The sequence below is a fragment of the Gobius niger genome (genome assembly GCF_951799975.1).
Source record: "Gobius niger genome assembly, chromosome: 6".
Taxonomy (NCBI): domain Eukaryota; kingdom Metazoa; phylum Chordata; class Actinopteri; order Gobiiformes; family Gobiidae; genus Gobius; species Gobius niger.
In genome coordinates this window covers 33,810,686-33,830,039 of record NC_136857.1, presented here as the reverse complement: position 1 = coordinate 33,830,039, position 19,354 = coordinate 33,810,686, and the positions used below count along the sequence as shown (strand labels likewise).

At 41.1% G+C, this 19,354-nt stretch overlaps 1 protein-coding gene across 1 annotated transcript; it reads right to left on the bottom strand.

Moving 5' to 3' along the window:
• Positions 1–1,352: 1,352 nt before the first annotated feature.
• Positions 1,353–17,587, bottom strand: ccdc22 (CCC complex scaffolding subunit CCDC22). The gene is made up of 16 exons (XM_079558196.1): positions 17,476–17,587; positions 13,766–13,943; positions 13,233–13,365; positions 12,895–13,001; positions 11,066–11,141; positions 8,873–9,042; positions 7,798–8,004; positions 7,561–7,728; positions 7,333–7,452; positions 3,916–4,032; positions 3,736–3,837; positions 3,548–3,655; positions 3,146–3,241; positions 3,007–3,066; positions 1,546–1,620; positions 1,353–1,472 (listed from the first exon to the last, which is right to left on the bottom strand). The coding sequence occupies exons 1-16, from the start codon at positions 17,523–17,525 to the stop codon at positions 1,359–1,361; spliced, it is 1,881 nt and encodes a 626-aa protein (XP_079414322.1). The 5' UTR covers positions 17,526–17,587; the 3' UTR covers positions 1,353–1,358.
• Positions 17,588–19,354: the final 1,767 nt, after the last annotated feature.

The following is a 19,354-nucleotide window of genomic DNA, read 5'->3' as shown; positions in this document are numbered from 1 at the left end:
CTGTGTGATGCAATAAAATAATAATAAGTGAGCAATTTATTTAAAAAACAAACCCAAACAATAAAATAGCCTGCTCAGCCACAATGTGCACCACCACTTCAATTCAAACTTCAACTTCATATTAAGCTCTCCCAAACATGGATACACAGTGGATAGGGCCCAGGATCTGGTCACTGGGGCTGGATCGGAGCAGAGCTGACAGGGCAATGCTGGATGCAGCATGGATCCAGAATCAGCTCCCAGTTACTTTGGGGATCTCGAGTTGTGTTCCACACAAATCTATACAAAACAGATGGTTTCACATCAAGCTTCTTTATCAGAATGGTTTAGTCTGTGGATTCATATGAGTGAGAGATTATTTACTGTGGGATAATATCCTTAGTGGTGGTTTACAATCACTAAAGACTAGAATACTATAGTGACTCCCAGGCGTTAGTCTTTATTATAACACTTTTCCAAATGCTTTAAGCAGTTTTACAATTCCATGCTTTAATCATTCACTTCATGCTCAGCAGCACCTGGTATTCCCACATGGTATGCCCACCTGGTGTGCCCACATGGTGCTCCATCCCAGCAAAGGCCCATCTCTTAAAGATTCCATAAAAAGATAAGGTCGGGTTAGTACTTTTACACATCAGACCAGACGAAGCAATTGTGCTGAGAAAAGTAAAAGCAGCAACAATCGATACAGTTTCTTCATCTTGTTTTATTGAAGTTGTGATAAATGCAATATTTGCAAGCATTGACATGATAATGATACAAAACAATTAGGACAGAAAATTCCATATTGGTGCACGTCTGCAGATTCAAAATAAAACTCAAGTTGGGAACGCGATTGTATGATGAGCCACATTCAAATCAAAAGGCATGTTAAAAATGGAGGGGGGGGGGGGGGGGTAACTGAATAAAAGTGCTAATTTTGGAATCAAAACACAGGGAAGTCCATCTGTTTTAGGCATAACCCACTGAAATAAGAACAATAATATTAACCCTAAAAACAGATGTCGAATTTTATGTCAATATGGACATTATTAATTGATACATTCAATTCCATTTAGTATGGCTGAACATTGACAGTAAATTAGAAACATGCATATAAAGTCAAAGTAAATTTAAAGACAATGTCAAAAATAAGATTTGTCTCCTATATGGCCGCACATTTGTTCTAGAATAACCATGACAACGTCCTATTTGGAGTACTTTTAGAGAATGATGCACCTTTTACAAATAATAAACCAATCTGTAAATACATAAAGCATAATGTAAGTCATACTGTGTCCAGGAAACCGCATTGGACTAAACAAATGCTTTAATATTGGTTGACTGAATAAAAGGTGCAGATAACTGTTCTTGCTATCTCAGGCCTCTCGAACTTTTGCAGCTAGCATGGAGTTTTCTTGTCTGATGGCCTTGTAGTCTTCCAGAATCCGCTCAAGATTAGACACAGTTTTGTTCCCATTCTCTGATTCAATCTAAAAATCAATTAAAAAATAAACACAATATTAATGTTAAAGTTAACCATAATAATAAATGAGTATCTCCCACCTGTTCCTCCAAATCCCGGATCTCCCTCAGAATGGATCCAGTGTCTTCAATGGTCTGGATCAACTGATTGCAGTTCTAAATGGAGACAATAACATGCACTACATCAACATGGCCACGGCAGCTCTGCTAACCTGCATATGCGAGCGCCAGTACTTCCTGTCGTATTATTATTTCCTATTGGTAGATGATCTCCGATGCTGGGTGTAAAGACCCTAGATGTTTCAAAGGGTCGGCCAGGTCACATATGCACTAATGATTTTTTTTTTTTCAATGCAACTTTAAAGGGACTATACGGAGTTTAAAAATGTTAAAATTATGTATTTTCCTCACCCTACATGTACCAGCCATGTCCTAATGTGCAGAATGAGCCCAGACCTGTTCACCACAACTGCCTCTAAAATCCTGCACTGTCACTCAAAAAGGTGTTAATTCGGGTCCGAAGTGCCGTCATGCACGCCTTATGCAGTTACGCATAAGGCCTGAGATGGCAGTAGTGAGTATAAAATCACAAACTTGCATCTAGCCCCTTTAAGACAAACACGTCAACCTTTATAACATCACATCCTTCAAGCCCTTAACTCTTTGAAAATTGCCATCATATAAATGTTGCCTGACAATAAGGTATTTCTGGAGCAAAAAGTCATTTTCACTTTTTAATATGAAAGAATAGCTCGATGCCAGCCATGTGCAAACAAGCGTTGAAATGGCTTCTGACAATCGGAGGTAGAGCACTTGCCCAAGGGTAAGCCGGCAGCACATGCAGAGAAGAACACTCCACACTCCACTCATCATGGCTGCACATGAGCAGAAGAGCATTAGAGGCCCAGATCTACCACACCAGACAAGACTCAGGTGCAGACTGTGCAAAGAGGCCGATGAGGAAGTCCTGCACAAAACTGTGAGTGTGTTACATGGAGCGCCATAACCAAGTGGCTGGCATAATGTTTTTACAGTTTAATTTATTAAGTGGGAAGTCACAATTCGTTTTTGGGAAGTTGCAAATCCTGGCAGGCAACAAGTTAACTCACAATAAGCATCATCTACCAGATGTTGTGATTGTTTGAACTGGTCTAAGCTAATCTTAATGGGAAATGAATTAGGATAGGAAGTTCTGGCACTCGCAGCTTCAGGTTAGTGGAAACAGCGTAGCATTATTGTGCAACAAAACAATATGAAGAGGACACACTTCTGTATTTACAGTGGACATATCATGCATAAATGTGGCTTATAAGCCTGCTTTTGAGCACCTCTGTAGTGACATAATAATAATAAATTGCAGTTCTTTAGCCACATATATCGAGCAGATTATCAATTTGAGGCAATGCTTTCAAAGTGGAACCATCTCTATCTATGGCTCCATAATAAGTCTAGAGGTTTGATGGTGGTTACAAGCTCCAAAGAGTGGATTTAGCAGGATATGTCCCTTTAAAAATGTAAGTGGGTGTAGAAAAAAGAAGATACCTCATGTAACGCTGCCAGGTGCTTGTAGGATTTACGCACAGATTCATCTTTCTTAGCATCCTGAAGCAATCACATGTTTTATTATGTTTTAGTATGTTGTATACTGTCTGTTTTTGAGCGAAACGTGGTCACAGCTCACCTTGAAGATGAGCTCATCAGTGACAGCAAACGTCCGGTCCAGCTTCCCGGTTAGATTATTGATCTCTTTTTGAAGGTCTTTAGTGTCCGACAAAATCTGTATAGATATGGGCAGGTTTCAGTCAATGTTACACACACTACACGCAACCAATCGCTAAATTATGGTTAGCTCAAATTTAATTAAAAAAAAAAATGTTCAAAAGATCAGTTAAGTCATGACTTTCCAAATGTATTTGAATTTTAGCCTTGTTTTTGTATTTATTGCCAAGTCTTGTTTTTGTACAACTTCATGATTTTTGTTGAATTCCCACACAGAACTGTGTAATTATTGCTATCTTGTAGACGTTTTTTCTCATACTGTGCAGCCCTGACATACATGTTTAAACATGACAAACCACTTTACTTTGATGATCTCTTCCTTCTGTTTTTTGATGTTGCTGACAATCTCCAGGATTCTCTGAGTGTATGCTGAGCGGGATACATCCTGGGGAAGACTTTCTAATTCTGATACCTGGACAGAGTAAAGGTATAACAGCAGTTGTTGTTATGTATAGCACCAGTGCACATTAAGCAGCCAACAGATCTGTTTACCAGCTGTTTGTAAGTTTCTTCTTTCTTTCTTGCCTCTTCTGTACACACAGACATTTTATCATGAAGAGACCGAATTTCAGACAGCTTCCCAGAAGACTCCATCTTTAAAAAAAGATTTGTTTACGTATTTATCTTGATGAAATCAACAGTGAAAGGGAAGATTGAAGAACAACAACTAACGTCTTGAATCTTGCAGATTTCCTTTAGCCTTCGGTTCTCGTCGATCAGAGGTGCTCGATGTTTTTCCCACTGAGTCGCCAGGTGTAAGACACGCCTGGCACTGTTCTCCACGAGGGCCTGGACACAGGAAAGCCTGATGCTGAGGGACGTTTCAGCAGGACGTATAACAGATCAATTTATTGGTTTATTTGGTCAGGACAGTGCATGTTTATGAACATACATGGGACTCATATATGTAAAAATGCCACGCCGGATTGTAGCCTTGGGCTAATTTGCACCCGTTGTCCCACACTCGCACTCTCAAACACACTCTCATTCATCCAGGCCTATTGTACATGTTTTAGTGACACTCAGTCACACATTATTATGGCTCAGCTTTGAAAAAAGAAAAATCTCATAAAATTAGAAAAATGTTGAAAATGAACTGTAAGCCATAATCATCAAATTTATAACAAATAAACTTGACAAATAAGCTTGACATGTCACTTTACATGTCATGAGTTTCACATTTTAAGTTGATTTACAGAATTAAATAAACTTTTGAACGATATTCTAATTTTCCAAGTTTCACCTGTACATTTCTTGTGGGAAATATTTTCAAAAAGTGGTCACCCCCAGTCATTGGTTCAATAACGGGGATGGTAAGTGAACATGAACATGAATTGGAGCCATTCACATTGCGTATTAATTTGGTGGATATAACATTAGCACCTTTCACTGACAAAGCGCCACCAAGTGCTTGAAGACAAACCAAAAATATCAGAAAATATACACAATACAAAAGGCCAAGACAATACAAAATCATAGCGGCCCAAAGGTAGTTTATTAAAAGCCTGGTCAAATAAATGGGTCTTAAGTTTGCTCTTAAAAGGTGTCAACAGAGGGCCAAAGATTTTTCCAGAGCCTGGGAGCAAAAGCCTGGAAGGTTCCATGCACTCGACCATACGAGAGCGCACACATGCACAGATTCCCAACAGCGGAACTCTTTGATTTAAACCATCCACTTCAACACAAACTGCTGATTATGGATCTACAGAGTTCAACAAGGGCCTACAAATGCAGAGGGGTGGACAAAAGATCAAACACTGTGTCCAGGAATTCATCACAGTTTGTGAGATGGACCTGTACCAAAGTTCCAAAAACGTGACACAAGCGTAACAGCGCCTGGGGGAAAGGGACCCCCCAAGTCACAGGCAATAAGCAGTATATAGGGGAAGCAAAGCAGCCTCTGTACAAGAGAATGTATCAACATCGTGGGAGGAGCAGCAGTGGAGTGGTCCACTGTCAGCTGCACCTTACTGTCAAAGCATCATTTTGAGGAGACGAGACTAAAGCTCGTTTGAGAGATTTATAAAAGCGCATCTTGACGTGGAAGTTGTAGACCTCAGGCTGATCTGGAGAGAGAGAGTTTGAGGAAGCCACGTTTGAAGCATCTTTGTTACAGCTGTCTGACATTTTATATTCACAAACATTTTTTTTTATCATAATAAACCACACTGCCTGCAACCAACATGGGCTGTTTTTTTTGGATTGTTCAGGTGCTCTTTGCTTGGATTTACTGCTTCACGTCAAAGAGCACAGGTGAAGGAGCACAGGAGAACCACATTGCCATCCCTCGCCCAAAACATGTTCCTGGTGGAAGACAAACAGTCCTCGCTCCTAGTTAATAACTAGCCAAGTCCTGACATGGAAGAACTGTCTACTGTGCAGACATCGGTCAGTGTGGGCAAGAAAGTTGCTCACACACTGTACCATTTATCTGACGAGGGAAGATTACGAAAAACAGCATATGCATTTAGTCTGTCAGGGAAATTTGTCTCACAAATAGCAAGGGAAGTATGTAAAGCTACAACGGTGCACTTGGGACACCAGTTCATACAGCCAACAACCAATCTGGCCACACCAGAGGATTTAATCACAACATGAGGCAAAATACCATTCAGAAACAATACAAACCGCCACCGGATCACTGGCCCCTCATAGTATGTAATGGCAGACAAGAATGCTTGTCCATGATCTGGACGCATTTATTTTTTTTATTTATTGGTTTATTTGGTCGGGACAGTGCAAGTTAATGAACAAGCCACACCGGATTGTAGCCTTAGGCTAATTTCCATTGCACGTTATTCCTCCTTTATCAGTCCCTCTGGGGCAGGCCCCTCCTGAAGTCAACCGACCCAGCATTTAGAAATCCATTCACCTTATTCCAGAAGTTCCCGTGGGCGGCGGCTAACCTGGCTAACGCCATGCTGCTGTGTGCGCTCGTATCATTTCGAACTGCACAGCAGCCTGGGGACCATGGCCGAAATTTTCGCATGGATTTGGGAACCAATCAAAGAACGAGGAGGGACGGCAAGACGATGACGCGCTATTCGATATACGGAAGCTTGTAGTTTATTTACGGATAAAAAAGAAAAAAATTATTTACGGATCCAACATGACAGCAGCAGACGCGACGCTATTTTTCAATCAAACTTTAGGCCGTGTTCTAAATAGTTTAGCTCAAACGTTTACTGCGGGTACGTCATACGTCATCTCATACGATGATACGATTGGCTGACGCATGATAGACATTCGTCGCGCTCAATAAACGGCTATGGACGATCGTAAACCACACCTCTCCTACGAGAAAATGAATTGGTGGTCCCCAGACTAAATATCACTTGTGATTTTAGTCTGGTGTTAGCCAGGCTAGGCGGCGGCATGAATTGTGCCTGCTCCTTCGCTCCTATTAGTTTCCATAGGACTGCAGACGCAAAGAGAAAATTTGTTCTACATGGATACAAAGGCGTTTTCAGACCGACCACAGAAACAGTGCAGTGTTGACTTGGTGGTGCAAATGAACATTGGACATTTTATACAAATCAATCTACTGAACGTCATGTTTCCCTCAATCTCCACTGAATGAACAGACTCAGCACTCTATCTTAAGAGTCATGGCAAATGAAGTGCCGATCCGTAGCAAAAGTGGACGGGGCGGAAAAAACTGAATACTACAATGGTTGAACAAGAAAAGTCATTCTGGTTTTATCCGTTTTTTATTGTATTTAGTACTTATACAACTTTATACTGGAATGCAATAGTCACAATCAGTGGTTCCCAACCTTTTTTGTCCCACGTACCCCTCGAGGCATTAATTCATACTGAAGGTACCCCTGAACTCAAGGATCCTATCAAAAACTAGTAAGCAACTAGTAACTTAGTGGAGTGTTATGTTCAAAATATAGCTAAAATACTGTCAAAGTCAAACCTTTTACTGAAAAAACACAATTAAAACAAACTTTTCATACATACTGTTCCAGGCAATTGATCTCCATTCAAACATGGACTAGACGGAAATCTCAGAAGTGAGCGCCAATGTCTGAGGCCTAAAGGTGAATAAGGCTTAGCAGTGAGGCTACTCTGTCCCACACTCACCTGGATGTTGTGAAGGTTGTTGTCAGCGTGGGGCAGCAGGTCGATGGTCGTCTTCTTCACTTGAATCTGTTCTTGTTTGTCATGATTTTCCCGCTCTCTTTTCTTCATATCATTCAAAACCTATCAAGACATATAAACAAATACTGTACAATGAATAAATGATTGGGCCATCGCACTGGCCTGGATTTTTTTTTAACAGTAGCGTATTTTTCCTATCGTTTGCCCTACCTGTGCACTGTTGAAGCTGGTGTGTTTGAGTTGTGCTGAGAGCTGCTCCACATCTGAGCACAGCTCCTCAAACTGTTGCTGTAAGGAGGAGAGCTCGTCTCTCTGCTGAAGCTGGGGGCCTCCTTCAGAGAGCAAAGTCTGGGGTGCGGGGCTGGAGCCTGCTGCCTCCTGTTAAAATAACGTGTTTGTCAGTGGATTTCATTTTGTGGATGACTAATGTTAATGTGTTCTGCCCACCTGAGTGAAAGTGAACCTCTGAGTGTGAGTAAAGTGTGTTCCTTTGGCCAGGATGTGTCCATTGGGACTGCAGCCTTTGAAGGCCTGCAGAAACTCAAACAGATCAGAGCTCGAGTGAGAGGCACTTTCAGAAGAGCACTGTGCTGCAGAGCGCAGCTGCTCATCGATGCATTTGTGCAGACGGCACCGCTTCCTCAGACGGTACTCCTGTAGAAGAGACAGCACTAAGGTCAGTTGATCAGTTAACACTTCGTTGATGTGCAGCAAAAAGACATCAGTTAGTCAGGTATTATGATGTTTCAAGGTTTGAATGCAGTGCGAAATCCTTAGTGCAGGCATTAAAGCAAAACATTTCCATCTGACTGACATTCTTTTCAGTTGAAATCGTTGCCGATATTTGATCATTAAAATGTCCAAATAATATTTTTATTTTTTAATCTATACTGATACTAATCTATACCTCAGGCTTATCGAGTGAATTCAATTTACCACTGAACCTAAACATGTATAAAGGTCTCAATACAAATGCCACCATCAACTTTTCTAACTTTATACTCCTCCAGTTATTACTGCTGGGTAATTAGAGTAGATAGAAGAAAAACAGGCTGCTGTATAATATATACCAGCTGCAGTAGCACATGTTTTAGTTGGTTTGAACCACAGGACACAGTAACATGAAATAAACTCATAACGCCTATAATCTCCATACTACTGCTCAGGTTAAAATGAGCACTACAGTGGATGGTCAGTAAACTAATCACATTTGCTCTTAAAGACGACCGCTTTCACAACCAGCATTAGCATCTAATTGACTGCCAGCGTGGACAGCAGCTTCACTAGAGCTCCAGAGCGCTGTCCCGACACTGCCACACTTATCTGGACTTTGTTTCTTCTGACAGTTTCTAGTTGATGGACGTTTTTCCCTAATTGTTGAAATAGACGGAGAGAACTTTAACCCATGCCATAGTGTACCTCCTTATAAAAAAAAAAACAATAATGGCTGCACTTGTATTGCGCTTTACAAGCCTGTACTTTGAACCAGAAACATGTGTGTCTCAGCGTTTGTTAGCCTGACCTGCTGTGTGAGTCGTGACAGGAGCCCCTGGTTGTTCCATTCATTGTCCCACTCCTGTGCTGCACTGCGCTCAGCCATGTGCTGTTCCAGCAGAGAGGACACCACACAGGCTGAATGGACAGACTGGGACGTGACCGGAGGAAGGAGCTCACGATGGTACTCTCTCACCTCTGAGGTCACACACACGCACACAAAAGACTTTCAGTCAATACATTTATGCACAGACAGCAGTAGAACAGCAAAAAAGTACCCAACTCTGATCAAAACCACAGGCTTCAAATGGGCCGAATTATTCCCATTTTCAAACTCTGACCAAATAGAGCTTGTTATACAGTGGGGGTTGCATAAGCATCAGCCCCCCTTTAACTTTTCCACATTTTGCCATGCTATGGACCATAAACATAAATATATTTAATTGAAATTTCATGTGAAAGACACACACTAAGTGACGCACAATCGTGAAGTGAAATGAAATGAGTGCATGATTTTGATTTTTTTTTATAAATAAAAAACTGAAAAGTGGCATGTGCATAAGTACCTTTCCTTTTAGTCCAACCAATTGCCTTCAGAAGTTGCCTGAAGATTTCTGAATGATCACATGTTGCTCTAATGACTAAACAGAGTCTACCTGTGTGTAATCTAATGTCAGTTCAAATACAGCTGCTCCGTGATGGTCTCAGAGGTCTGTTAAGAGACTATTGTGGAGCAGAAGCACCATGAAGTCCAAGAACACACCAGACAGGCCCGGGATCAAGTTATTGAGAAGTAAAAAGCTGGGTTGGGTTATAAAAAGATTTCCAAAGCTTTGAACATCTATTGGTGTACAGTTAAATACGCCATCCAGGAATGGAAAGAGTATGGCATCACTGCAAACCTACCAAGACCCTGGATGAACTGCAGAGAGCAACAGCTCAGATGGGGGAAACTGTCCACAGAACAACTATTAGTCATACACTGTACAAATCTGGCCATATTGCAGAGTGGCTAGAACAGGCCATTTTTAAAAGAAAACCATTAGAGGTCCTGTTTGCTGTTTGCCAGAAGCCACATAGAGGATACAAATATTCAGTGGACTGATTAACCCAAAGTTGAATATTTTGGGAGGAACACACGTCATGTGAGGAGGAAAAATGGAACAGCAAGAGTCACTGAACTAAAGTCACTGAAGAGTCACTGTTCAAGAGTTGCTCGACACAAGGTAAGTGACAGCTGAAACCCATGTCTTGCAAACGTCTGTGCGTGGTGGTTATTGAAGCACTGACTCCAGCTGCAGTCCACTCTTTGTGAACCTCTGCCACATTTTTGAATGGGATTTGTTTGGTTGTGACGCTAATATTGCTGATTGTATAGTCACTAGTCATATCTTCTTGATTATGCATTGTAAATGAATGTATCTATTTCTTAAGTACAAAAGGGGGTAGGCGCTAACAAGCTTATGCTTTTGCCTACTCGTTTTGAGCATCAAATCCACATTATTTATTTACTTATTCACCTACGCATGTATCTCTCTTTGGCTTTGACTACTGTGCTGAACTCTATTAGAACTTTGTAGAACTCAGATGGTCAAATAAAAAATGGGGTATCTGACCAATAGGTACAAGTTATTACACATTGTTACATTACATTGTACTAATTTTGCAGGTACAATGTATCAAGTGGGGCAGTGTCAAATAAAGTATTACCATAGTTTTTATTTTTGTTATTTGAGAGAGAGGATTTGAGAGAATATTCTACATTTGATGTTTTACAAACAAATGTCTGAGATTGGATAAAAACTCAGCTTCTCTATGGTCCTTATGGCGGGAGCTGACATTGCTGTAATACCACCCCCTGGTGGCCAGGGGCGGCTCCAAGAGACACTTGGGAGCATTGATTCTAATGGGACTTCAAACGTTCAAAGAACGGCATAAAAGCCTGGCTCCAAAGAGCCAGGCTTTTATAGTTTTTGTTTTTCAGCCCAAAATGTGGAAGCATTATCAGTGCATTGTCAATCACTGTCAATCAAGCTCTGGAGCTCTGTGGAGGCTCCGCCCGCTCCTCGAGGCTGCATAGGAGGAGACAGAGCGGCCATTAAATTTCACACAGGACTCAGGAACCTTTTTCAATGAATGGGGCTGAATGACCCGCTCATCTTTATTATATTATATCTATGGTATGAACACAGTGAGTGAGGCAGTGAGCAGCAGAACATACCTGGGAGCTGCTTAGTCTCTGCACTGTGGGCTACACTTAGGGGCTGCATGTGGAAGTGGTACAGTGCATCAGGACCCTGATAAAAAAAGAATATACAGGACCGGTCAAACGCTCACATTTGTACCTGAATTGGTCGTTAAATGTGGTCTGATCTTCATCAGAATCACAGAAATGATTAAACAGTGTCTGCTTAAACTAATACCACCAAACTTTAACATTTGATCATATTTTATTGGCCAAAACCTGTAAACATTCACAGGAGAGCGTGAAATAAGTAAGTACACCCCCTGAATCTCACTGAACTGCCGCAGTTTTGTAAAGAGGAATGGTCCAAGATTCATCCTGATCGTCTAATCTGCAACTACAGTATGCATGTATTGGTCTTTCTTTTATTTCAAGACTATTTACATTGTAGATCTCACAGAAGGCATTCATTTATGAATAAACTCATATGGAATTATGATTTAAACAAAAAAGTTGAACTAGATTCTTCAAAATCGTCACCTTTTGCTTCAATTACTGCTTTCCTTGCGCTTCACAATGTCGTCACAGAGATGATTTGTTCTTCACAGACTGTTAAACCATTTCAGGGACAAAGACCTTATGAAGGTCATGGAGAAAATGCAGAGAAGAAAGGGAATTTAAAATATAAAACAGATTTGGAGTTCACCTTTTTTGTTTCCTACACAATCCCATGTGTTCGTTCATATTCTTCCATGAGAATTACACCAAGTAAATAGCAGTGTTGGGAACGTTACTTTTAAAAAGTAATTAATTATAGTTACTCACTACTTGTTCCAAAAAGTAACTGAGTTAGTAACTGAATTACTCTATAATAAAAGTAACTCGTTACCAGGGAAAGTAACTATTTGTGTTGCTATATGTCAAAGAATTTTGTTTTTTTGTTGTTGCTGTTTTCACAAGTCAATTGAAATGGTTAGAACAGACAGGTGTTCAAAGATGTTCAAAGATGTTCATAGTAACTGAATGAACTGAATGGGGGGTGAGTGGGGGAGGCCCCTGTGACTGAGTGGTATTGTATTTGCGCCGCTGTTTTATTAATGTAGGAATATGGCCGTATTCAAAGAGAATGGGGAGGAGCAAGAGTAACATGTGCCAACGATCAGGGCAGACTTTACGCACAAGCATGATGTCTCTCCGTGAAACAATCGACAGCAAATATAAGTTTACATGCCCCAGAAGGTTAGTGGCCTTGCACTGTTCTATGGAGCGGAGAGCGGGGAGAGAGGAAGAAGAAAGGCGCTGAGAGAGAGAGGGAGAAAGACGTGTCTCCACCGCGTCCACTGCGTCTTTGGGTTAAAAATAAGTTCCAACACTACTGATCAATGATCACCAACTTGATTCTCCCCTGCGGCTGCACCGCGCTGTGGGGATGACAAGCCGCGGGTCGGGGACACAAGTAGTTTATGGAGCAGAGAGCGCGATGCAGTACTCTGCACGGACAGTCAGATGTGCGTGTTCTGCTCCGTCAGACTCCGCCCACCTTCTCCACTGCTCTCCCCATGCTGACACCGCGGCGCTTCATTCAGCCCAATTGTAACGTGCCACTTTGTTTACCCAGTAACGATAACGGCGTTGTAACGACGAGGAGAGTAATGAATTAGATTACTCCGTTACTGAAAAAATAACGCCGTTACCTAACGCCGTTCTTTTAAACGGCGTTATTCCAAACACTGGTAAATAGTGCTGAAAATAAAGAAAAGCCGAAACATAAAAAGTGTTTCCAAACTTTTGACGCATGTAAATAGTATTATGCTGTATATACTGTATGACTCTATCTGAACAGAAATGAACAGTGTGTGTTTTACCAGTGGCTGACAGTCCAGAGGCAGTCTGCAGTTTGGGGGCAACCACGAGAGGGCAAGTTGAGCTTTTATGGCAGCAGCAATGCCTTTATGCAGCAGCACCGACTGACCTGGAAAATATCAATCTTAGTAGAAATATCAAGCTAATGTTATAATCCTGAGCGTGCAGGACCTGAAATACGACTAAAGCTGGACTCAAACAAAGGGGCTCAGGTAAAACCATATTCATGTCAGTCAAATGTTCTGTTAGCATCTACAGCAAAAGATTCTAACTGTGTCTCTAAATAGATTTTTCCCCCCTTCATGTGCAGTGTCCAGCATTAAGCGACAGTGTGGAGTACCTGTGGACTGGTCAGAAGTCTCTGCGCTGCCTCTAGGGAGCTTCTCCACTAAGAACATGAGCAGCGAACGGATCTCCAGCTCACTGCTGTACAGAAAGGTCTGATAACCAATCTCTCCTTTATAACCAATGTCCTGTTAACACATTTCACACAACTATCACAAAAAGAGCACAAATGGGTCTTTGGCACTAGTACTGCAGTTTTGTAGCATTTCTGTGACCATGACCTGAAAAGTGAAAAGTGTGAAATGTGCTGATAAACTTGTCCCTGTGAAGAATCGGGATGTTACACATAAAAAAAAGTAAGGAATGATTAAAAGTAAGGAATGAGTTTGGATTATTTTAGTGTCTCCCTCTTTCATTGATTGTAATAAGAAATTCAGGTATAGGGCCTTTAACGTCTTTTTCATTGACATGACTGTGGTGATGGATTGGCTTGGCCAGATTAATGCTTGAGTCCACACCTTGAGTCATCACTAAGACTGCCTTCTAAATAAAGTGTTGTCATTTCAAAGCAAAACAGAGGGATCTTACTTGACAGGCCTGTGCCAGACTCGAGCCCACCCTGAAGCGTGCAGACATTCCAGGTGGGAGAAGGGTGGGCAACCCATGGCCGAGCCCTGGGTCGATCACTCGGAGACAGGAGACCACTGCCTCCACCACCAGCTCACTGCTGAACAGCCTGACACTGTCCACCTCTGCAGGCACCTCACTGGACACATACAGGATCAAAAACACAAGTTAGTGGCCCCTTCACAGACGCTCCCCCAGATGCTTGTCACACCGTTTACTGAAAGTCTGGTATAGGCTTACTTTGAATCAGTACTTTCAACACTTTGACCACAAAGCAGGCTTCACTACCAACTACTTTGTATAATAATATGTACAACTTAGGCATTTTTGAAAGAAAACTCCCCCCTCCCATATCCTTTACGTTGTGGTGATACTTCATCTGACAAAAAAATACTTCAAATTCATATCTACAAATAAAAACAGACAAAAAGGACAAAAATGTAAATGTGACTGTGATTTTGAGTCGTCAAATGGCTGAGCGATACCAGAGAGGCAGAGAGAAAACAACTACAACCACAAACGTATACAACAAATAAAAGACAAACAAACAAGATCAACCAGAGATCCTTTTCTTTTTTTCTTCTTTACTTCCATTTAGGCCTCCAAACCTCATCTATTCTTCTTCCATTTTTGCAACATTTTTGTCATTAAATGTTAAAAATAAAAATATAACACATTTTTTTGCAACAAGAATAGGATAAGCTAAAGTACACTGCAAATCATAGGGTTTGCACGTGATAGATATTAGTTTTGTGTGCAGATGAATAAAATATTGATGGTGCTGCCAAACACAAGGCTTTTGATATGGTTTTGGTGATATTTTTATTGAGTGGGTAAAAAAAAATGCTATATGCTAATCCCAGATGTGATCATAGACGGCCAAAAAATAATAAGTCCTGGCCTAATCACTTTCCTTTTCTTTGTTGGGACATTATGGTCCCTCCCGAAACGAGCAGATTGGTAAGAGGTCTAACGCCAAAGCAGATGTGCATGAGCGTCCGCCATGAGAAGAAGCGTCCGAATTGGTCTGTTAGCTAGGAAGGAGTTAGGAAAAGGAGCCTCAATGCTAACTATCATAGCCACTTTAGCAAACTAATCAATGATTAGGAGCTATGTGCCATCCCATAAGCCACTGCGCCAATCCCCCCACCCCCCTCGGCCCCACCCTCGAGTGATTCATGCGCAACCACTGTTGATTGCTGGTGCACATTTAATAATTATATATATATATATACATATATATATATATATATATATATATATATATATATATATATATATATATATATATATATATATATATATAAATATATATAAATATAAATATATAAATATATAAATATATATATATAAATATATATATATATATATATATATAAATATAAATATATAAATATATATATATATATATATATATATATATATATATATATATATATATATAGGACAAGATTCTGCACAAGCCAAACTTTATAAAAGTGCCAAAATACATATTAGAGTTACCACAGCACAGTCACATGTCAGTGAGTTAAAAGGACTATACGGAGTTTAAAAATGTTAAAATTATGTATTTTCCTCACCCTAAATGTTGCAGCAATGTCCTAATGTGTAGAATGAGCTCAGACCTGTTCACCACAACTGCCTCTAAAATCCTGCACTGTCACTCCGTCAGAAAGTTGTTGTTGCCATCATGCACTAGCCTGATAAACCACACCCACCTTCTTTCGTGCAGAAAGAAGGTGGGTCTGGCCACGCACGGTAGACAAGTTGTTGATTGGCGGCTAAGGCCGAGCCGAACCAATCACGACCGTCCCAGAGAATTGAGAAGGCTACGTCACTCGCTGCACCTCTATGTTTTTAGTTCAATTAACGTTAACATCAGCCAAAACTAATCATTGGATGAAGTAGTCAAGGATTTTGCCTCGCGTTCTCCGCGTGAGTTTATATTCACTTCATATTTGTTTAATTGGACACGGCTGTCGTCACGTCCGCTAATCGCTAATTGGTTTATTTCACAATCTGCGTGCGTTAGGCCCGCCCCTTCAAACTGCTCCAATTGCTCCGTGACCAGACTAACTCCCTGCTTGGAATGGACAGGGAAGAGTATGGCAGAGCCAGGCAAATCATGCACGAGCTTAAAGGAATAGGCCACCGTTTTTACATACTAAGATATGTTCTTACCTTACTTTAGACGTGTTAATATATCCCCGTATGGTCTTTGTCCGTGCGCTCTGCCAGGCAAACGGAGCACATACGCAGCCTCTCCCACATGTCACATAGCTCCAAAAAAGCTCACAATAGAAGCTACCAAGCTCTTCCACGTGTTCCCTATTTAAATAAAGTTACGTGAAGTGTTTTCATGCGAAGTATATTTACACAGAAATGTAACATGTCGATTTTATAAGCAAATAAAAAGGGGGACTATATTGTGAGGCGTAATGATACGAGGAGCAAAGCGTCCGCGTAGTAACTCCTAAAGACTTCCCCCCGCTCACTTCCGTCAATAACCTTTAGGAGTTACTGCGCGGACGTTTTGCTCCTCGTATCATTACGTCTCACAATATAGTCCCCCTTTTTATCTGCTTATAAAATCGACATGTTACATTTCTGTGTAAATATACTTCGCATGAAAACACTTCACGTAACTTTATTTAAATAGGGAACACGTGGAAGAGCTTGGTAGCTTCTATCGTGAGCTTTTTTGGAGCTATGTGACATGTGGGAGAGGCTGCGTATGTGCTCCGTTTGCCTGGCAGAGCGCACGGACAAAGACCAGACGGGGATATATTAACTCGGCTAAAGTGAGGTAAGAACATATTTTAGTATGTAAAAACGGTGGCCTATTCCTTTAATATAAAAGGTGCAGTTACAAGTATGACCTGCGGCGGCAGTAGTGAGTATAAAACGGCTAACTTGCATCTAGCCCTTAAAGAGCCACCTCAATAAATGGCTTAAATGAAGCCAGTTTGTGCTTTTCTGCTTTTGCCTTCATTTAGTAAAATCTTGAGCCACATGACTACTGTAGCTTTATGAAACCGCTGTTGAGATAAAATAACATGTGAAGGGAAATGTGAAGGATCATTTGGATTTTTCTTTTTTTCCTGCATTAAATGTCTTTATTTGGATACTATGTTGTTGTTGGACAAGATAAGTGTGGCGGTATGCACTTTTGTTTGGCCTGCAGTCTGCCAATAACCTTACAGAAGAAGAACAGCAGCTGTTGTTGTTGGTGATGTCACTTCCCCTACCCCTGGGTAAGGACGGTCGATTTGGGCGAATGGCTCTGAAGCTCTAGTTCACTAACTGCATAGAGATCTAACAGTTGACCCCATGAAAGGTTAAGGATCAGGAGCCAGTGTTCGTGCTAAGAGGCTATAATTTGATGGTTTCAGACGCAGCCTATGCATACTGTTGTTAAGTCCCATGAGCAAGACACTTGAGCCATGATGTCAGTGTGCAGTGCAGACGGCAGCCTACAACCACAACAACCAGGAAAGTGGAGGCAAAGCAAAAGTTGTTTTCATAACTGATTGAGAGCCTCAGCACTTCGTACATAAACCACGTTCGCTAAAAGGCAAAGCAAATGTGCTCCAAAGAGGAAGCTCCGGTTCAGTCATGTGACCACGATGACTGCTGATCAGAACAGCTCTTTTCTCTCACAGAGTACTTACGTGCCGACTTGTTTCAGCGCATGGATGAGGATTCTGTCCACCTCTTCCATCGCGGTGACTTCAGGCACTTTTTGACAAGCTCCAGTAACAAGGAAAGGGAAAAGTGCAGCGTTCACAGGACTCTCTGTTTGGTATGTGTGTCTACGGAGCAAACACAGGGCGCATGATGGGGGATTCCGTCGGGATCGTGTTAGCTTTCGCTGCAGGGTAAGAAGAGGATTCAGAGAGGAGAGTGAACGGTATTATTGTAGATCCAGGAGTGTGCAGAGCAGAGCAACGCCACAGATATGTCCTTCTTCTGCTGATTTAGCAAATGACACAAAGAGCAAGTACTCCACAAGCTCCAATACCGCCACCTACTGGCTGTGTCCCCTTACAGTTTCTCACTCTCTACACAAACTTTTTTCTTTTTTTTTTATAAGGAAAGAAAAGAAAAAAAAGAAAAAGAAGATAGCCAGGGGTATAAAGGACAAAACAAAATATGGTACTGAAACAAGAACAGCATAATAACATTTTTTTTTTTTTCTTCTTTTGAATACACATCTAGATAAGCAGCAGTACTAACTTTTCACACACATTTTTAGTTTTTATTGTCTTCAACTGTTCTATAGGGGCCAGAGAATGTAAGTATGTGGTCAGATTCTTTTGATACACGATGAATACAGGTTTACTGCCAGAAAATTTGGATTTGTGAATATGAAATTTTGCAAGCAGTAATAAAAGATTTACTAGAAATTCTTGTCTTTATCTTGTATTCTATTGAAGCATCCAAAAGGAACAGTAACGATACTTTGAAGTCACTTAATTTCAATATTAGTCAAGCAGAAGATAAGATAAGCCTTCATTGATCTCACAATGGAGAAATGTACTTGCTACATTCAGCTCTTAGAAACACTCAGGGTGTGCAAATAGGCAGAAAATATGAAAAAACAAACAAAAGAACAATTAAATAGTAAATAGTGGTATCTTATGTACAATGACTACCAAGGACTTTGTGCGGACAAAACGTGTAAACAGTAAATAATAATCAAGTAAACTGACTATAACAAAACAATTATAGTCAGTGTTAGCAGTGGTTGATACAGTGACACAGATCAGTGATGTGAATACAGAGATTATTGTGTGTATTTCTGCAAAGGGGTTATTGCACATGTTACTTTACAGTCTTTTTGTTCAGTCTGACAGCAGTGGGGATGAAGGACCTGAAGGTGTCTCAGTCTTCCACTGAAAGAGCTGCTCAGCTCCTCTACAGTCCCTTGCAGTGGGTGGGAGGTGTTGTCCATGATGGAGGTGAGCTTGGCTAACTCCCTCCTGTCCCTCACCTCCTCCACAGAGTCAAGGGGGCAGCCCAGGACGGAGCTGGCCCTCCTGACCAGCTTGTTCAGTCTGTTCTTGTCCCGCTCTGTGCTGCTCGGGGCCCAGCACACGGCAGCGTAGTGGAGCAGAGGCTACCACAGAGTCATAAAAAGCAGAGGCCTGCTCACTCTGAAGGACCTCAGTCTCCTCCAAAGGACCTTAGTCTCCTCAGAAGGTGAGGCGACTTTGGCCCTTCTTGTAGCTACAGGAGCCAAGTGAACTGACTGTATGAAAATATTACTTGCAAAAGTACAGTTACTTCAAAAACGTTAGGTTCGGGTTAGGGCTAGGGTTAGGTTTGGGGTTAGGGTTAGGGTTAAACAGGTAATTAAAAGTTCTTTTTAAATGATGTTGCACAATATGGAGCTAACATTTAATGATGGAGTACTGGGATGATTCCCTTGATATCTGGAAAGCAAATTCTATATACTCTCAAATGAAAGAGTAACTTTACCAGAATACAGTTACTCCAAAAAAAGTATTCTAAATATGTATTCTAAATACATGTATTTAGTCAATCCCC